We start from the raw sequence: 20,041 nt of genomic DNA on the forward strand, positions 1-20,041 counted from the left end.
CATTACAATATGTGCTGTTTTATTTCAAATCCCTTTCTTAATATTGCCCAGTATGGAGTTGTTGTTTTCACCAAAGCCACAACCTGAATTGCCATTTTCATCAGAGTGTCTACCACACCCCCAAGATCATTTCCCCTTTAACCACTAACAGTTAAGATGTCATTGGCATATAGTTACAATTTTTGGGCCAACATGCACAGTGAATTTTATTTACCATATCATTGCACACTGACCCAATTTGGAGAGATGATGTCACAGCTTTTCACAATCTGCTTTGGTTTTCACCATCCTGACCAATTTGGTATCATCCACAACACTGACCACTACATGGCTCACCCTCAATTCTAGATACTTTATTAAAGAATAAAAAAGCATTAGTCCCAAAATGATCCTTGGGGGCACCATGGCTTACTTCACTCCATTACAAGAATTCATTCCTACTCTCTGCTTCCTATCATTTAACCAATTTTAAATCCATAGGAGAACCCATCCTCTTGTCTCGTGACTAAGTTTGCTCAGGAATCTTTGTTGAGGGACTTGTCAAAATCCCTTTGGAAATCATAATACATAGTATTGACTGGATCACTCTTATCCACATGTTTATTAACCTTTGCAAAGAACTCCAAAAGGCTAGTGAGGTAGGACTTCCCTTTGCAGAAACCAAGCTGATTTCCTCTCAGCTGGCTTTGTTCTTCTGCATACTTGACAATTCAATAACTATTCAGAGAAACTGGACTCAAATCAACTTTGCTTTAATTAATGAGTTGTGGAAATTAACAGGACATGTTATTACTTATTGCTACAGTTCATTCATACAAAATACCAGAACAATAGATTTATACAAAAGTAAAATTGCCCAATGCAAAATCAAGTAATGTAACCAAAAGATACAACTTGTATAATCAAATATAAATACACACTGGGAATTTCAAAATAAAAACCAAAATATATTCAAACTTGTATAAACAGAAAGCACTTGCTTGTGGATGTTTCCCACATTCCCCTTCACCCACCTGCCTCCAATAAACGAACTTTGCAATTCTCATACAGTTGGGGGGGGGGGGCTGATGAGGGGGGTTGCTTGATTTCAGTGCAGACGATTTTCAGGATGGGTGAGGGGAACTTGTTGGGAAAAAGCAGGAAAGCTGTAATTGTGTGCGATCCTTCTGCTTATGCAAGTTTGGATTCAACCCAATGCATACACATGCCACTCATTTTGCTTCATTTTTCAGTATTGCACCAAAGACACAAATAACATCATTGCAGGAACTATCTGATACCACCTTTTGCATCTGAAGTGGTTTTGTTTTAGTTTTTTAAGAAATAGCTCAATCTTTTTTTAAAAAATCAGGGACAAGAAGGAGCAGAAAGAACAGGAGGCACTGGTGTAATGATACATCCTTTTAACATGCCCAGGTATGACAAACTATTTCAAATATATTTAGATATTATTAGCTGCCCTATTCCCAAGTAATCAAAGTCACATCCTCCTGGAAAGGTAGCAAGTTGTGGAATCTTTTGGGGTCCAGCAGGACCTTAGAGACCAATAAGAATTCCAGGGTAAAAGCTTTTGACTGTCAAAACTGCTTTTGTCATCTGACAAAGGGTGCTTTGACTCTTGATAGCTTTCAGATGCTATTGGACTCGAATCTTATACTGTAGACCTGAAACTATCCTGGAAAGAATGGTGACCTTTTGTTTTAGATCAAAGAATACAATGTTAATAGAAGGCACAGGTTTAGTCAAGTCAATGGGGAAAGGTCCCCATTGTTGGCTTGCTTTCAATTTGTCTTGCTTTCAAAACATTAAAGATAATTTTTCATTTCTTAAATATTGAATCACAGAAAATTCATGAGCAGCACAGTTTTTCAGTTCCTTTTCCTTATATTGCAGATGCACAGGAATCAAGTCTTTTAGTTACGGACTTTATAATCAAAAACCTGTAATAACAGAAAATAAGAGGAATTATATAAGCAGTTTTCATTCAGGATTTGAATTATCACTTTAGTGACATCTGATTTACAAAGCACGTAATACACCAGTTAAGCTTTTAAACTCCTAGCTGTCTTCTTCAGCTACATCAAAAGAATAACAGTAATCAAGTAGAATAATACAAGATATAACATTCAAATGCATACTACATTTTAAGGTAATTTAGGCTACTTTGCAAAGAAAAGGAATTATCATGAAAATAATAATAGAGACCAATTTTGGGTTACGTGTTTATTCTAAGTTCTCCTTATTGTTATTACTCACATCAGTTATTTTGTGAAGGACTCTTAAGCAGCATGTATAATGCAAAAGGAAAAAACCTTCCCTCCCATAGGTTTTATCAATAGAAAAACTGAGCAGAGAAAAGATATAGGTGGAAGAAGAATATTCTGACCTGCACTGTGCCCCACCTAATGAAAGCATTTTCTGTATCAGGAGATGAAATTAATGAGCCAAACAAGGAGGCCAATATTGGGAGACCAGGGATGATAGTTTGGGCAGTGGAGTAGAAACTGGCTAGGCTTGTAACAGACTCGATGTACTGAAAGAATTGACCTTAGTATGGGGTAGAGAGAACATTGGTTTGAAGCAGGGAAAGTTAATATGTATATGAATGAGTTCACAGGTCAGATAAGCGTGCTGTTGAACTAGTTTGTGTGTGTACTTAGAGAAGGAGTACATGGACTGTGCATGGAAGTACACTGTGGAATGGGCACACCCCTTGCAAAGTCCTGTTTGGGGTCTAGAGAATTCTAAAGCCACATTTCTTGCTATTCATGAGAATATCAAACATCTATTCAATAATATTAAAAGAAACAATCCATGATTTATTGCAAAAAGATATTTGGATTCTGCCTACCAGCTGCATATGGCAGCAAGAAATTGTATACATGTGAACAATTATATGCATGCCAGATGAGCCAAACTCATCCGTTTTCTTTTATTCATTTTGGATCTAAGCTTCTGCACATAAACTAAATAGAAGCAGAAAGATTTCACAGATCTACTTTATTTTGTTAAGTTATTTGATCAACTAAAGATCTCAGATGTTCCAAGATTCACTGAAAATATTTTTTATTTATTTAAAACATTTATTAGCTACATTTCTGCCCTGTGGCATTCAATGCATGTTTATTGTATAACTAAAATATAAAAACACAATAAAAACAAAAAAATTATAGAACTCATTTAAGTCACAGTTTAACAACTGCCAATAATAAAAGCTTAATTAAAATGCAGTCCTAAATAAAACTGTCTTCAACTGCCTTCTGAAGATCGACAATGAGGTTAATGGGGGCAAAAACACCTTTCTGGGGAGGTTGCTCCATAATTGTGGCATTGCCACATAAAAGGCCCTCTCTTGTGTATCCACCAAACAAGTGTCTTTAATTGATGGGACAGGAGAGCATCTTCCTATGATCTTCATTCCTGAGCAGGGATGCATGGGAGCAGAAGAAATGGTGCCCGGAGACAAATTGTCTCTGGTCACCCCCCCACGCCGGGGGGGCAGGGCTCCACCCCCACCACTAACACCCCTTTGCTCCCAGATCCCAGAGAGCCCGCAGTCCCTTCTGCCCTCCCCTCTGGGGAAGCAGAAGAGACAGACGTCTATCGGGGGTGGGGCTTAGGGGCGTGGCCATGCCCCATGTCACCCTGGGGGCGTGGTCACACTTCCCCAAATCCCACCCCAGCCTCTCCAGGGGGCCCCTCTTTGCTCCTGGCTCCCAGGGAGCCGGCAGCCAGCAGTCCCGTCTGCCCTCCCCTCTGGGGAGGCAGAAAAGACTGTCGTCTATCGGCCTCCGGCACTTGCTTTTATAGCACTGAGGACAGGGGTGGGGCTTGGGGAGGGCATGGCCATGCCCCCACATTGCCGTCTTCTTCCTGGTCACGTGGGGGGCCGATTTTGCGCCCCATACGTGACTAGGTTAGTGGCGCCTGGGGGCAGAGGGTACCCCTCGGTACCTGGGTAAATACGCCACTGCATGGGAGAAAATTATCCTTCAGATACTCAGGTCTCAAGTCATGTAGGGTTTTAAAGTACAAAACCAGCATCTTGAATTGGGTTTGGCAATAGCAATGCAATTACTGCACTACTGAGTACTTATGCTCTCAATAGGTGGCCCCGATCAGCAGTCTAGCCACAGCATTCTGTACTAGCTGCAGCTTCAGAACACTCTTCAAAGGTAGTCCTAAGTGGAGAGCACTGCAATAGTCTAGTCTTGATGTAACTAAGGAATGGATCACTGTGGCTTGATCTGACTAACCCAGAAATAGATGCAGTTGATGCACCAGCCAGAGTTGGGCAAAAGAACCCTGAGCTACAGTAGCCACCTGGTTTTCTAAGATGACCACTGTGTCAACCAGCACTCCCAAGCTGTCAATCTGGTATTTCAAGAGAATTATAACCAAGCCAAGACCTGAAGTTCCTGGTCTGCATTTCTGCTAACCCAGAAATACCTGAAACCATAAGAAATCTTTTTTAAAATAAAAATAAAAAATGTCCACACTTGGAGCTTCTAAATTATGAAGTGACTTACAGCTGCTTTCAGAGCTTGGTCCAGATCTTCCAGTAAATCTTCACAGTCCTCTAAGCCGATAGACATGCGAATTAATGTATCAGAGATTCCGAGGGCTTCCCTATCTGCCTTTGGAACAGAGGCATGAGTCATGATGGCACTGAACAAGAACAGAACATGGATCCTGATTAGTAAATAAAAGACTAGATACAGATAAAGCAATTGTCAGCAATATAGCAGTTTAAAAGGAACAACATACTGCAAAAAATATGAAAGTATACACTACATTATCAGTTCATGAGTTCTGGACCTAGTCAAGAATGGGCTAGCATTTGGAGTCATGTCAGGCTACTGCCTGATACCCACAGGTCACTTATTCTGGATGTTTGGAATTGCTGCATCAATATAAGCAGGCAAGCAGACAACTCTTTGAAACTTGGCATTGCATACTGCCCATAGAATTCACTGGCAAAAAGCCACAGCAGAGGATAAAGACAAGCATCATAAAAACAGATCTCACATCAGATATTTCACAACCAAGACCAGGTTTGCAACTTTGCTAGGCATCCTAGCAAAGTAAACACTGGATAATGAATCAGACTTTCATCAATCAAGGCTCAACAGACCAGCAGTGGCATTTTAGGTCTAAGGCAGAGAACTTCTACTTCACCTCTGACCTGACTCTTTTAACTGGATATGCCACGGATTAAAACTGGGACCTTCTGCATGCAAAACAAAGACTCTTACACTGTGCTACCCCCTCTTCCCCTAACACAGTGATAGGGATTCACAACACTGCCATAATTGCATCTCACATTCACAAGTCTATACTTGTTTGTATTAAAAATGTTTTTTCAAATTAATCCCCCAGATATTTTAGCTGAAGTTTCACTCACGGATGCTCTGCCAGGCTTTCATAACCTCCAAGACTTTCAGCCAGTGTAAAAAGCTAGAGAAAAAAAATACAAAGCATTGTGTTTGAACAAACATTCAGTTTTTTGTTTTTTTTAAAAATGAACAGCTCTATCAAGAATAAGAACCTAGAAGAGTTAGATGCACCTGAGAAGCACAGGAGTAACTATTTGAAGAGAATAAATAATAAGGAAGCATCAAACACAACAAAGCTGCCCCTTCAACAAAAACTGAAACAAAGTGCCTATTGGTTTGCAGTTTTGGAACATCTTTTGTACATCTTGGATCACCCAATGAATCACTCAATACCTCCTTTTGGAGAATGGTAGAGTAATATTGCTGAAACAGGAAAGGCTTGGCATATAATTCTAAAGCATAAATTGTTCAGGTGTGAAACCACATTAGATAGTAAAGGATGCAGCTTACAACACTGGTGACTGAATGTACTCCTTGCTAGGCTATAAACAAAACTCAGCATTTCATTTGGCAGGAGGATGCTTGGCAAAACTCAGCTTCTCTCACAAAGCAGGACCATGACAATTGCACTCGCCAGGCCTACATAGGCAGCCAAACCACAGGCTACCTTTTTCAGTCTTTTATTGTGTTCTTTGCAGCTAAATAGCAGCTGTGGGGAATGAACACCCCTCTCCCCAAAAAACAGACAGCCTAAACAGGGGAGGAAGTGCTCCTGCCCACATAAGCAAAAACTACATGAGGGAGCAATTTCTGCAACACTGTACCTGTGCATGCGAAGCAGCAAAATTAACAAAACAACTCCCCCTAACACAGTTTTATAAGCAGTTAACCATAACATATGGAAATACATGAAAAAGGTAACACATAGTTTGGCCCAGAGATATCACACTACTAGATCAAAAGACTGGAGTGGCAGAAGAGAAGGCCTTCTCAGTAGCCTCACTCTTTGAAACTGGATGGACCCACAAGCCCCAGCTGCACCAATTATTTGCCTAACAGTAATTTGCAAACATGGATGGTTGCTACTATGCAGGGGCCAGAGCAGTGGTGGGATTCAAACAATTTAACAACAGGTTCCAGTGGTGGGATTGAAATAATTTAACAACTGATTGTTTACAAGCACCATTTTAACAACCGGTTCTGCCAAAGTGATGCAAACCTGCTGAATCCCACCACTGGGCCAAAGCCAGTGATTTGGCACCTTTTGATAGGCAAATTCTGTGACACACAAGTGATCCGCTCTCCTATTTGTATCTGAATGACGGACCCTTGGCTCTCAAAAGTTTATATCCTAAAAATCTTGATAATTTCTAAGGTGCTACTGGACTCAAATCTCTCTCTTCAGATTTAACTTCACACTCAACAACTCCTGCATTTGTGAATCAGAGTTCACTTTAACAGATGCATGAAGTGTTCAACCATTAAGCTTATGAATTTATACTGAAAACAAGGGGCAGGAGATATTACAAAGAGTGGCCAATTTAAACAATACACAATCAAAAAAAGGAATTGATCCACTCACAGTAGGTAAGGACTGAATTGCTTTTTATTAGCCAGGAATAGAGAAAGTTGGGACAAGATTTGGATTTTATTATTTGCATCTGTTTTCCTGCATGGGATGAGTCATGTTATAAAGCAATGAAAATCATGTCTCTTGTCCTCTTAGGCGTTCCTTGATGAGACAATTTTATTTGCCATTAATCCTGGAGAAGGGGAGCTTTTTGCTCAGCTTGCGTTAATTTGGTTCTAATGATTAAAGAGTTTGCTGCAACAGGTGCCAATCTGTCCAACGCCAGAGGGCACAAGCCTAATAATAACTTGCTAACAGTGAAGCAAGGGAAGCTCATACAAACTGCACAACTGTATTTAAAACAATGCCTTTCCAATGATGTGTGAGGATGCAACAGCGATTTGTGGGGAGTCTTTTGAAGTCAAACGTTTATTTAAGCTGTTTTAAAATACTGAGCTGGTGTTACATCAGCTAACGCTCCACTGCTTTCAAAATGCCATTTTAATTGGAGAGCAAAATTTGAGAACAGTTGGCAATACAAAGAACTGTCTAGCTCAAACGTATTAGGTAAGCACCAGATACCTGAATGGACATTTCCTATTAATTCTGAGTCACCCTTTCCCTTCCCTTTCATTAGTGGCACTTCCCATAGTTATATCAGTTATTTACATGCTAATGCTAACCATTACTACATTATTGCCATGATACATAGGGCAGTTCCTTCCCCAAAAGATCAGACAACACTTCAAGTTTCTACACTCTAACAGGCTGCCGTTCAATGTTCTTCTTTCAAAGGCACCGTATAGTCAAAAGTTTTACCTTCAAGTTTTTCAGAAATGTAGTGGCACTTTCAAGGTTTCCTTTAATGTAGAAGGAAATCATTCCTGGGCAGCCTGTGGTCTGACGCTTCATCAGCTCATATTGAGGGTGGGAGGCCAATCCTGAAATGTCATGTATTAAACAAATGAAATCATCTTTAACATTATGGAAAAAATTATTCAATGTGGAGTAGGCAGCCAAAGCTATGAAAAGGAAAGGAGGGGCAGCTTGATCTCATTAGATCTCAGAAGCTGTACTTGGAAACGAAACCACTAAGAACGACTGCAGAGGAAAGCACTGGCAAACCATGTCTGCTTGTCACCTGCCTTTGAAACCGCTTTCTGGAATTGCAGCACTTTAAACATACATACACACACAATAGATAAAAGTAAAGTGGATGTCCAGCAGGCCTCAGTAATGCTTTAATAGTGTTGAGACCCCAACTCCACAGGTTCCAAAATAGCGTTTTCCAGAAATCAAAGAAAGGTCCATTTTAACTGCAGTTGTTGCATTACGTTATCATTAAATTTTGGCAGGCTCTGCCTGAAATGAGAGTGCACACTGGAATGGAAGTAAAGCAAAGGAGCCATTTGCGGGGAAAGACTGTGAGGGTAAAATGCTGGGTGGATATGGAAGAAGCTAGTTGCCAGCCGATGTTGGTGCTAGTCTAACCCAGTCATTTCAATCTCCAGAATTATTGACACATTTGCTGGCCCATTCTGTTCACCTGGATCTTTCCAGCTTGTGGTGGCTACAAATTGCATCATCATAGCCAATGGCATTGTTTTTTCCAGAAAGCAACGGCCAAGTACTGTAAAGTTAACTTACCAGGAAAGAGGACCCTTTCCACTCTGGGATCTGATTCAAGGTATCGAGCAATCACCAGTGCATTGTGGAAATGTTGTTTCATGCGGATCGGCAATGTCTTCAAGCCCCGGTTGCAAAGGTAGGAATCGAAAGGAGATGGAACTGCTCCAAGGGCTGCATAAGAAATAGGAGAAATAACTCTCTCTACTCTAAGCCTTATGGGTCTGCTCTACACAAGCAAGACTCAATGACTCAAGACTCATGTTCTAAATGCATGTCAAGTTTGTATTCTCATGTCCAGGATATCAAACTTTAGTAGAGGTTTAATCCAAACTATAAAGTCCTAATGATACTGCACTTATTTGGGATTCTATTCAGGATCCCAAAGCCTGGAGGTCTAGACCAAAAATGGACTGTATAAGTGTGGACTTCTGGGTCATTTTGGGGCATTGGGGGAAGGGGGATAAGAATGTCCAACATGAACCCCTCCAATTCACAGGAAGTACAAATCACCTAGATTGGTAAGGTTTGATACAAATCTTAAAAGCATGATGGTTGCTAATACAGAACAAGCTATGATTACATTAATGTATCTACATTCTAGAATAAGAGAAGTTAACTGAACCTCCCAATTTTATAGGGAACAGATTGTCTTCTGTGGAGGGGGGGTATATGCAAAATCCCCAGGCCTACAGTAGCTCCGCTGGGGAGACAGGCAGGGCAAAGCCCAGTGGGGCAGGGGAATTATCCTGTGGTAACACCAGGCAGCAAGTGACCCACCCACGGCCCAAGTGGATGGTAAGAAGGCCCAGCTGGGCTGCAGTCTGGATGCCACAGTGGGAAGTCAGTGGCCATGGGGAAAGACCAAGATAACCCAGGGAGGCTGGCCAACATGGCAGTTGGCAAGACACTGCAGAGGACCCCAGCCCCACCCCAATCATGGCTCCTCAAGAGGCTGGGTGGCCTCTTGGATGGAGGAGTCAATCAGCGGCACAGCAGGACCCGACAGACAGCCCAAGAACCAACAGAGGCCTGGAGGCAGGCCTTGGCTTGGGGAGGAGGGAACGGGAACAGAAAGGGAAGGGTAAGGTGGAGTAAACTGGAAGCAGGGTTAAAAGGAAGAGGAAGAGAACAGAGTGGGCAGCATGTGGAAAGGAGAAGAGATGGATGGACTAAGGGAAAGAAGTACAGCCACACCAGTGAGGAGGGGAGAGTGAGGAGGGGAGAGCCAAGAGCCAGGCCTGGTTCATCCTCAGTTGAGGCCCAGAGTGGGTGATCCCAGAGGGTCTTCTAGCCTGAGGCACCACATCAAGGGCCCACGCCTGGCCAGGGCTTGAACACAGGGCATCACACATTCCAAAGATAGCCCGTGAAGGAGGGTAGGAGGGACAGACCAACCCCGGGCCAGGTACGCTGCACACTTCTTTCTGACCCTCGCATTTTGCTCCCCAAAGGCACAGGATGTTCAAAAACCCAACAGGTAAGAGGTTGTATTTCTCACTGGAAGTAACTGGTTGTTGATGAAACATTGATTCAGATAAATATTAAGAAAAAGAAAAGAAATAAACAGCCTATAGGAGTATTGGAACTCTTTCACTGGAGGTTTTTGAAAAGCAAGATAAACTTCTGAAATAAAATACAAAAATACACAAACATACAAAAATCTACACAAAAATACAAAAACTTTTTTTTTGGAGAATGGCTTAGCAGATTTAAGAAATTTGCATACATCACACACTTTTCAGCACACTTCTATCCATTTGCTGCTTTTTATGTTTCACTTATACTCACAATATTGTAAAAATTTGAGCCTTTCATAGAGATCACTGTCATTTACTGACACTAGTCCCATTACAACATCACTGTGACCTGAAAACACAAGAAGGGAAAGGAAAAATAACAATTTGCTTATTACTTATTATTATTATTATTTATTATTTATTGTATTAATAAACCGCCCTCCCCCGAAGGGCTCAGGGCGGTGAACAAAACAAATAGATAGAGCACAGATAAAATCAGTAAATAATCATTAAATATGGCTCTATATGTTAAAAGAGAACACACAAGTGCATTTTGTTATGGTTGCCCCACCCCCCACTACTCTATACAAGTGTGATTTTAATTCAGGACAATGATTTCTTCTGAAAACTGCCATCCTCAAACTGCTTACATTGAAATTATGGTCAGGCTTGGAGAAAAATGGCCTGTCCCTTTAATAGAGGCTTAATGTGTGGAACTGGACAGCTGAAGCTTTTCGTGAAATAAACAACACAAAGGGACAGGACATTTTTCTCCAGGCAGCTGGCAATTTCAGGGCCAGGCTGGTGCTATGGCAGCTATACTCCTGATTCCAAGACAGCAATCCTAAGCAGGTTTGTTTGTTTGATTCTGTTTGTATGCCGCCCTCGCCACAAGCAAGAGGGGAAGGTACACACAAAAGTGAAAATGAAGAAAATTTGTACCCACAGGCTAACAATGAAAACTTCAAAAAATAGTTCTCCCACTGGAGTAGCTTTTTACTGTTAAGTAACCCAAATAAATTTATATTTTTACAAACAGTGACCAAACGTTTTGGAAAATTGTTTTCATTCTCCCATTGGAGTGATATATATAAACAAAAGCTAGAAAGGCACGGCAAAGTAATCTCAAGGTAAATATATAACAGCTAGCCAGATTCTAGATAATTAACCAACTGGCCTCGTTAAACTTCACGGCTGTTAAAGGCAGGTCAGGGTTTTTCAAATACAATAATGGTTACAATCAGTGAGGACAACGCTCTGCAATTGGTTTGTTCTTATGCCTCTCGAAATGATTTGGGCAGGCAACAAGTAAAATTGAAAATAGATACCCGTATATACTCGTGTATAAGTCGACCCGCATATAAGTCAAGGCACCTAATTTTATCACAAAAAACTGGGAAAACTTATTCTCGCGTATAAGTCGAGGGTGGAAAATGCAGCAGCTACTGGTAAATTTCAAAAATAAAAATAGATACCAATACAATTACATTAATTGAGGCATCAGTAGGTTAAATGTTTTTGAATATTTATTTCAAAGAAAAACAGTAAACTAGCTCTGTAAGTGGAAAAGAGGGTCAACAAAAACAATATGGTCTCAACAATAACTTTAAAAGTACAAAAACCTTAGCTCAACCAGCAACCAAACTAAAACACAAGAGTTAAAATCCTTCAAAACTGGATTTTTGGTCAGGGGAGGAATGTTTATGTTAACAGTACCAACATTTCAGAGTATCTTTAGGAGACCCTCCTGATGAGACCAATCAGGTTTGGTGAAGTTTGGTTCAGGGGGTCCAAAGTTATGGACCCTCAAAATGTAGCCCTATCTACTATTAGCTCCCATTGGAAACAATGGGGGATGGGCCACCCACTTTGGGGATCCATAACTTTGGACCCCCTAAACCAAACATCACCAAACCTGGCTGGTATCAGAAAGAGATTATCCTGATGATACCACACAGGTTTGGTGAAGTTTGGTTCAAGGGGTCCAAAGTAATGGACCCTCAAAATGTAGCCCCATCTACTATTAGCTCCCATTGGAAACAATGGGGATGGGGCACCCCCTTTGGGGGTTCATAACTTTGGACCCCCTGAACCAAACTTTACCAAACCTGGGTAGTATCATCAGGAGAGTCTCTTGAAAAATCCCTGAAATTTTGGTGCTGCTAGCCTAAAAACTATGTCCCCTGGCAGCCGACAAAGTAAAAACCTTAAATATTTTTAAAAATACACCTGACTCGTGTATAGGTCAAGGGGGGCTTTTTCAGCACAAAAAATGTGCTGAAAAATTCGACTGATGCGAGTATATATGGTAATTACATTTTCAATTTCCTGTTTTCAGGCCTCAACCAAAAGTCTGGTGGAACAGCTCTGCCTTGCAAGCCCTGCAGAATTGCATCAAATCCTGCAGTGTCCTGTTGTTAGGTGGCAGAGCATTCCAAAAAACCCCTGGTCGTGGTTGAGGCCAATTTGACAATAGTAGGACCAGGGACCACCAGGTTTGCAGTTGCTGACCTCAAGTTTGCTTGGGGGACATATGGGGTAATGCGGCTTACTCAGAATCCTACCCACGTCTATTGAATCGGGCTTAGTCCCAGCAAAGTATTCTTATGACTGCATCACAAGTGTGTTAAGACTAGTAAGACCCCTCCGGGGGGAGGGTGGTATATGAATTCAAATCAAAGATCCAGCTGATTTTGTTTAATGACAGCAAGATGCTCCTCTGGTATAAAGTGCTGTTAGCAAATAAGAGATATCACATACATTTACTTTTACACTGTTTAATATATTTATGTACATTTTATTTTACTAGTTGTAAAACTCAGACAAGTAATAACCTTGTGAAAGAGAGAAAAATTACTAGGATATTAAGAACAGCCACAACCTTCTGGTTGAATTCCTGCACAGGACAATGCAGAATAAAGCACTCATGGAGAACTTACAATGAGTAAAAGGTTATTCACATTTGGTTAAATTAACTGAAAAATGGTAAATACTTTCCTTTTAAATTATGAGTATGCCTAGTGTTGTAATTGCTATGATTTGCTCAAACATTCTTGTCATGGCTGATGGCCTTAATTATGATTTTTTTTGTTATGTGCTTGTTAATTTTCTTAGATAGAAACAGGTTTTAAAAGATCAGTACTAAACAAGGCAGCTTACAAATTCCTTTTCCTTCCTCTTCCCACAACAGAAACTTTGTGAAGTTGTTTGGGTTGAGAGAGTTCTGAAAAACTATGACTAGCCCAAGATCACCTAGCAGGCTTTGTGTGTAGGAGCAGGGAAACAAATCCAGTTCACCAAATAAGAATCCGCTGCTCATGTGAAAAAGTGGGGAATCAAACCTGCCTCTTCAGATTAGAGTCCACCTGCTGCTACCCATTATACCACGCTGGCGGCTAACCTCTACACCACACTTGGCTATACCACATGGTTTGTAAGAGGCAATAAGAAAGATTAACACAGTTTATAATGCTGTTAAAGAAAATCAAGATAATGTGAATGTTTTTCATATGCACACACTTACCATTCATGTACTTAGTTGCTGAGTACATACAAATGTCTGCTCCCAAAGCCAAGGGACGCTGAAACAGAAAGACAGCAAATAGTTGAAGATTCCATTCCTTTTCTGTTGAAAGAATCAGTAGGAATTATACACTGGATATTAAGGTACATTGAGCACAATCAAGAGCAGATATTGGCCAGTATTTAGGAATACTGAATTGAATCACAGAGACCTGGGTTCAAATGTCTGCTTATCCATAGCATTCCCTGGGTAACCTTAGGCTAGTCACTCGCTCTCTCAGTCTAATCTCCCACACTGGGTTGTTGTAAAAGATAAGCAGGGAGAAACAACTTCCAGAGCTGCCAAGGCAAGTTCCCTAAGGGGAACTCGGAAAATTTGTTTAAGAAATAAAACAATTTGACAAATGATGTTAAAAGTAGCACGTCCCCAACTTTTTTGTTAGAAAGAAGCTGAAGCCATCATCCCTGGGAAAGCATCAGTGAACCTTATTTCCACTTTTTCAACACTGATCTAGTGACAGTGAGCCGCAAGAGCTCTCACTTGAAAGATTTAAGGGGGATAAGAAATTGCCAGGGAAAGGACAGCACTAAAAGAAGTTATTATCTCAGGAATAGGGAGGTTTCAACAGTGGGCTGTAGCAGATTAACTCAGATCTTTCCAGTCCAAGTCTAGATCGTCACTCAGTAGTACAATAATTAATAGCAGTGGACTCTAATCTGGAGAACCGGGTTTGATTCCCCACTCCTCCACATGAGCAGCGGACTCCTTTCTGGTCAACTGGATTTGTTTCCTCACTCCTACACATGAAACCTGCTGGGTGACCTTGGGCTGGTCACAGTTCTCTCAGAACTCTCACCTACCTCACAAGTTGTCTGCTGTGAGAAGGGTAAGGTAAGGAGTTTGTAAGCCACTTTCAGACTACTTGATGTAGAGAAAAGTGGGGATATAAATCCAACTCTTCTTCTTTTCAGCTGTAAAACTTGTTAGATAGCTTTAAGAAAGCCACTACTTGTGCCTTTGCTTCCTCACCAGTTTGCAATGTGGATAAAATGGTACATCTCTGCTTATGATGCCCAGAGCTCTTTGAATGAAGGGGAAAGCAGATGAAGAAAGAAAGCTGATGTCACATTTGTGTGACCATAATTTTGCTGGTGAAAGAGCCCATAAGAAAGGCAGAAAATGCTTCACAGCCTTCATCTAGAAAAGGACTATTCTTGGATTTATAGACCAGGCCAATCATGCAGTCCTGTTTACTCAGAATTATCTCTTTTTATACAGAAAGAGCAGAAGTAGAGAGCTGCTGCCTCTCCATCTTCTCTTCTCTTTTCTGGCATGATAATATTGGAATTTCTTCAGTTAACCAGCAACAACGTATGTGAGGCAGGGACACAGAAACTTATATTCCAAATTCCAGTGAAGATGAAGAAACAAATAAGGTCACTGACATCATGTTTTTCTTAACGTCCAATTCCAGCCTTCCCTGGATGCTTAAACCCCATTTGTCATACATGGGATGAGGAAAAAGTTCTCTTCAGAAGAAATTACAACTTTAATCTTGGGGTTTCCTTAGATTTTCATTGGGAAATGAAATGTAGTATAATCTATGTAATTCAACATTAGTTTTTGTCTTTCTTTATAAAGTATTATTTCCCTAGAAATTGGGAAATTATGTCACAGTAAATATTCTTCTTTTCCGTTCTCTGCTGGTAATCCATGACACATTGAATCATCAGATGCTATTATACTGGCTAATCTACTAGGATTGTTTGGTTGTAAATGATTAAGGGGATGGGACTATAGGCCCATGTCATCTTCAGGTTTCTAATTCCATGACATAAAGTCCTTCCATTTTACTGCCCTCCTCTTCTCCAAGGGCTACTTTAGTGCAGCAGTATAATTAACTATGACAACTCTTCCTGTTTGCAAATCAGTTACTAAGTTACTGACTATACACCTTTAAACCCTATATTTTGCTTGTTCCATGTGCTGAAAAGAATGAATGGAATTCTAGTTGCTCTTTATGTTTAAAAAAGAAGTTTTGAAAAAATCCTCTCTGAGATTTCACTTTGAAAAGCCAAGTTATATGAACACCTCTGCATAATACAGTGGAGGCTCAACAGGGGGTACTACTGGAAGTTGCCCCAGCCACCCACCCCTATGGTTCTTTCCCAGGAACTGCTAGCAATATTATTGTCCTTGTTCCCCAGCATCTTAAAAAACAGTGTGTGGCAAAACATACATTCCTAAGAGAACCCCCTCCTCCCCCGCTCTTGAATCTTGAGCAAGTTTGAAAGCTCATGTGGCCATGAACAGGTTTGCATCCCGTGTCTTAAGAAGCTGGGGAACAAGGAGAGAAGAAAAATTGCAGCTGTAGTTTATGGGCTGATGTGAAAGTGAAGGACAAATTAGGACAGGTAGAGATAAGATAAAGGGAATACAGGTGAAGGAGACACAGTAACAGTTATGGTGTAAACTGCCACCTCTCAAAATCCAGTGCCTGAGGTGACAGCCTCAACTCTCCTGACCACACAACCCCTCCTAGATCTATTTGGAGGATATGAAATCTCTTCTCCAGAGAGCTCATTGTGTGTGACCATCACTGCGTTTTAGCCTTGAATTCCCTGCTATAAAAAGTGGCATCATATTGTAGCAAGGGTAGACATGATAGTTTGTGAAGCACTCTGCAGAGTCAGACTAAAATCCCTTGGGTGAGCAACGTTCAGAATCATGCTGCAGAAAAAGTATCTGTAGAAATGAACCTCATGGGTATGCTGCTTTTGTCAGCACATCAAGATGACGCAACAGAAGTTCCCCAGAAATTGTCATGATCTTTGCACAATGATCTCTCTCACATACCCTAGATGCTACTGTAGAAATAAACTCCCTGAAGCACTGTTGTAACAGCCCGTTTTTAGCTCTGGGGCTGGGTCAGAAATTTGATTCTCCAAACTAAGGGTCAATTTACTGGTGCAAAGAATCTCAGGACAATCAGGGTGCTAAGTCCATTGCAGATTAATAGTAGTTAGATATTATAAATATGTTGTATGCTTGGAAGTGCAATCCATTGCTACACACTCACACAGAGTACCACTGCATTCCTCCATACTTTCAGTGCTGAACTATGCTGCAGTAGCCAACAGTGAATAATGATCCATAAATATTTCATACTACCTATGTAATCAACACATCTCTTGTACACAATCCCAGTAATCTGTACAACAAACCTGTAAAGATAAACATTTAAGGTTATGCAGTCAATTCATGTCAGAGACTTTCCACCTCTTCAAGCATGCCCTTAATAACTGTACTTCATCATAAGAAAAAACTCTGCATCCAAATATGCAAGGAATACATTGCTGAATAGATAATCAAGGTTATCAAACCTATGGTGGATCACCTTCATTTGGATGGGCAATTAATTGACGTTGGGGGCAGGGGAAAGGAAGTCCTCAGAGAGGACAGATCTGATCATTTGCTCAGCAAGAGGAGGGGAAAGTTCATCGTGAACAACAACCTTCTTGCTATTCCCATGCTTGCAGTTCAGCTGTTTAGGATCACGATGCTAGATTGCTGCAGGAAGCATGAAACAGAATATCTGACCTATCTGCTCTAGGAAAGGAGAAATATAATATCCGCTATGCCAAAAACCTCCACAGGCCAAGAAGGTCAAGGTGGCTCAATTTCACAACACAGGAAAATACACTGAGTACTGCATCTACACTGATAAAATCCCAATTACCCATCCAGCATTAAGCACCAGGACCAGTAGATTTAAACAAGAAATCAAACCAAGAATTTTTCTTTGCTGATTTCTTTCTGCAATGACTTTTTTTGAAAACAAAACAAGGGGTGCATGGGGTATTTCTTGAGTAGTTTGGGGCAATGAGCTTACCTGGAAATATGCAGACATAAAAGTATTGTCAACTGCCAAGATAACACCTTTGTGCTTATGGACAACATCTGCACATCCTTGAATATCAATCACTTTCATCATTGGATTTGTTGGAGTCTCAAGCCAGACAAGCTGTTATTGTGAGAGGACAGGTTGTCAGTAAAGGCAATAAACTGAACAGTTATACAATCTGTATATCCTGTCTTCCTCTCCCTGCTATCTCTGGAAGAGAGGAGTGTGCCTGTGGTGATAAGCAGGCCTTGTACAATTTAATCTGACTCTGGGGAAAGAACAGGCTGGGTGTGAAAGAAGACCTAACCTAGTGGCTAGTCAATACATCTCTGTGCCTGAAAGCATTGTAGAAAAGTCTAACCACTCTCTAAAGTCATAACCAGGGTAAATTTTTTCAGACAGGTTTCTACTTTGTCTGCCTGAAAACCTGTGCCGCTGGTTTGTTTATTTAAACCAACTTGTAAATAAATAATCTTCTTAGTTTATATATTAATCCAGCCTCAGCAATCTCAATAATTTCCAAAACTTACCTCACAGCAGTGAACTGAAAGCCTATACACTCACTACCCATGGAGCACCTGGAAACTGAGGGGAAGGTTTACAGTTCAAAACAAACCTCGATCCCAAAAATCTTAGGATGATGTATGTATCTCCACAGTAAAAACATTTTTTTAAAGGCTTGTCACAAATTGGCGCCATGGAGGTGGAATTCACACACAAAGTTTCACAAACAACCTATGTACAACCAAAACAGCCAAACTGGCAAATGCTGCACCGAACACTGCAATTAAGACTGGAAGATACCACACACATACTCGCATATATTGTGGCAAATAAAGACATCCTTCTAGTATCATTTTGCAGTGAGACAAGAAATGTCCTTGGAGAAAGCCCCAGTGGGAAGTGGGGGAGAGTCAAAACAACTCTCAGAGGAAAAGGCTCTGCAACACAGATCCTTGGTGAGTTTTTAACCCCATAGCACAACAGGTTAGTAAGAAAATGAGATGAAGATGTAGGCAGGATACAATTTGCTTGATAAGCAGAAGTGGGCATGGTTGATGGAAAAGTGCATAAAGGCCTGATAAACTAGTGGCATGGCATGCCCGCCCCCCCCCCCCCCCAAATGTTCCACCCATTAAGGAATTTATGTTAATGAAAATTCTTCCCTTTCCATTCAGAAAATTTTGAAGGTACATTAGGGGAAGCAACCCTTTAGAGTCTAAGTACTATTTTGTTGAATATTTCATGGGTTTATACAAGAATCTCATGCACCCATCTATACTACCTTAAAGAACTGAGCTGGTACTGAATAGGATTCAAAGCGGCCTGCTCCAACTCTTCATCTTCCTTAAAACTTGCTAAGTTCTCTGACAGGTTTCAATTTTGATGCATCCATACATTCCATTTATACCATACTCACATAGACAAACGTTTTGTGATCATTTGACAAATCAGGTAGTGACTACGGTTAAACCATGTATAGTCTGTCTTATTTTATACCAATTCCAACATAGCCAGTAAAAGAAGTCTGTCCTAAACCACTTTAGTCTCTTCCATTGAGCAGTCATCATCATCCCAACCAACTCCCATGTCCAGGGCCGCATTAAGGTTTCCGTAAGCCCTAGGTACTCTTGTATTCGAATCCCTGTCTCAACCGGACATACCACTAGGGACAGACACTCTACAGACGTCAAAACATGCAAATCCGTTAAAAAACGGAAGTAAAAAAATTGGGGGGTTCCTTAGCCCTTGCCCGTCCTTCCCTTCTCATATTTTAATATGAAATATCATACGGTGGGAAGGGTGCAAATTAAAAACACACACACACAATAACGTAGATGAGAAAATAAATATCTTTATTTGGATTTGTTTTTCTTCCCAATTCCTGTATTTATTTATTTTTTGTTAATCCTAATTTTGTAGGCCCTAAAATTTTCATAGGCCCTAGGCATTGTTCCCAAAGCACCTAATGGATAAGATGGCCCTGTCTGTGTCCGTGTGAAAAGAACAGGGTTTACAATAGGAATGGAATAAAGTCATTCTTAGCATGTTGCAAACACTGCTTTACAAACATTAACAAACAAACAAACTTTGTCACCTTAGTGTCCGGTGTGATTGCAGCTTCAAGGCATTCCAGTTTGGTGCAATCAACAAAAACTGCCTTCAGACCCAACTGTGTTGCTATCCTCCGGAAATATCTGTTTGTTCCTAATGGTAGAAAGAGACATATGTATGATTGTGAAACAATGAGAACACAGCATTATGGATATTGTTTCATCTTTTTGGAGATGCATCCCAAATTCTATAGACAAAAATTAATTTTAGTTTCCATTAAAGCCATGCAGAAGCATTACAACCTGATCCCATGTATTTTATTAAAAAGTCCCACTAAGACTTAATCCCTAGTAAGTATGTCTAGGAATACAGTCCCTTGTAAGTTTAGTGAGAATTAACTCATTTTATTTATTTATTTATTTATTTATTTATTTATTTATTTATTTATTAGTCTTTTTATACCATCCACCGCCAGAGTCGTAGCTGGGCCATACTGCGCCCTGTGTG

The 20,041-nt window shown here is 40.6% G+C and overlaps 1 protein-coding gene across 1 annotated transcript in view; it reads right to left on the reverse strand.

Annotated features, from left to right (window-relative positions):
- Nucleotides 1–736: 736 nt before the first annotated feature.
- The window catches only part of CTH (cystathionine gamma-lyase), a 31,408-nt gene continuing 12,103 nt past the window's right edge, over nucleotides 737–20,041 (reverse strand). The window contains exons 4-12 of the mRNA XM_048496078.1: nucleotides 19,578–19,687; nucleotides 17,468–17,599; nucleotides 13,576–13,633; nucleotides 10,324–10,401; nucleotides 8,554–8,706; nucleotides 7,726–7,847; nucleotides 5,405–5,457; nucleotides 4,530–4,668; nucleotides 737–1,940 (exon numbers count right to left, since the gene is read on the reverse strand). Coding sequence (XP_048352035.1) covers nucleotides 1,914–1,940; nucleotides 4,530–4,668; nucleotides 5,405–5,457; nucleotides 7,726–7,847; nucleotides 8,554–8,706; nucleotides 10,324–10,401; nucleotides 13,576–13,633; nucleotides 17,468–17,599; nucleotides 19,578–19,687 — 872 coding nt within the window. The 3' untranslated portion in view covers nucleotides 737–1,913. The remainder of the gene's footprint in view (nucleotides 1,941–4,529; nucleotides 4,669–5,404; nucleotides 5,458–7,725; nucleotides 7,848–8,553; nucleotides 8,707–10,323; nucleotides 10,402–13,575; nucleotides 13,634–17,467; nucleotides 17,600–19,577; nucleotides 19,688–20,041) is intronic.

The sequence above is a fragment of the Sphaerodactylus townsendi genome, linkage group LG05 (assembly GCF_021028975.2).
Source record: "Sphaerodactylus townsendi isolate TG3544 linkage group LG05, MPM_Stown_v2.3, whole genome shotgun sequence".
Classification (NCBI taxonomy): Eukaryota; Metazoa; Chordata; class Lepidosauria; order Squamata; family Sphaerodactylidae; genus Sphaerodactylus; species Sphaerodactylus townsendi.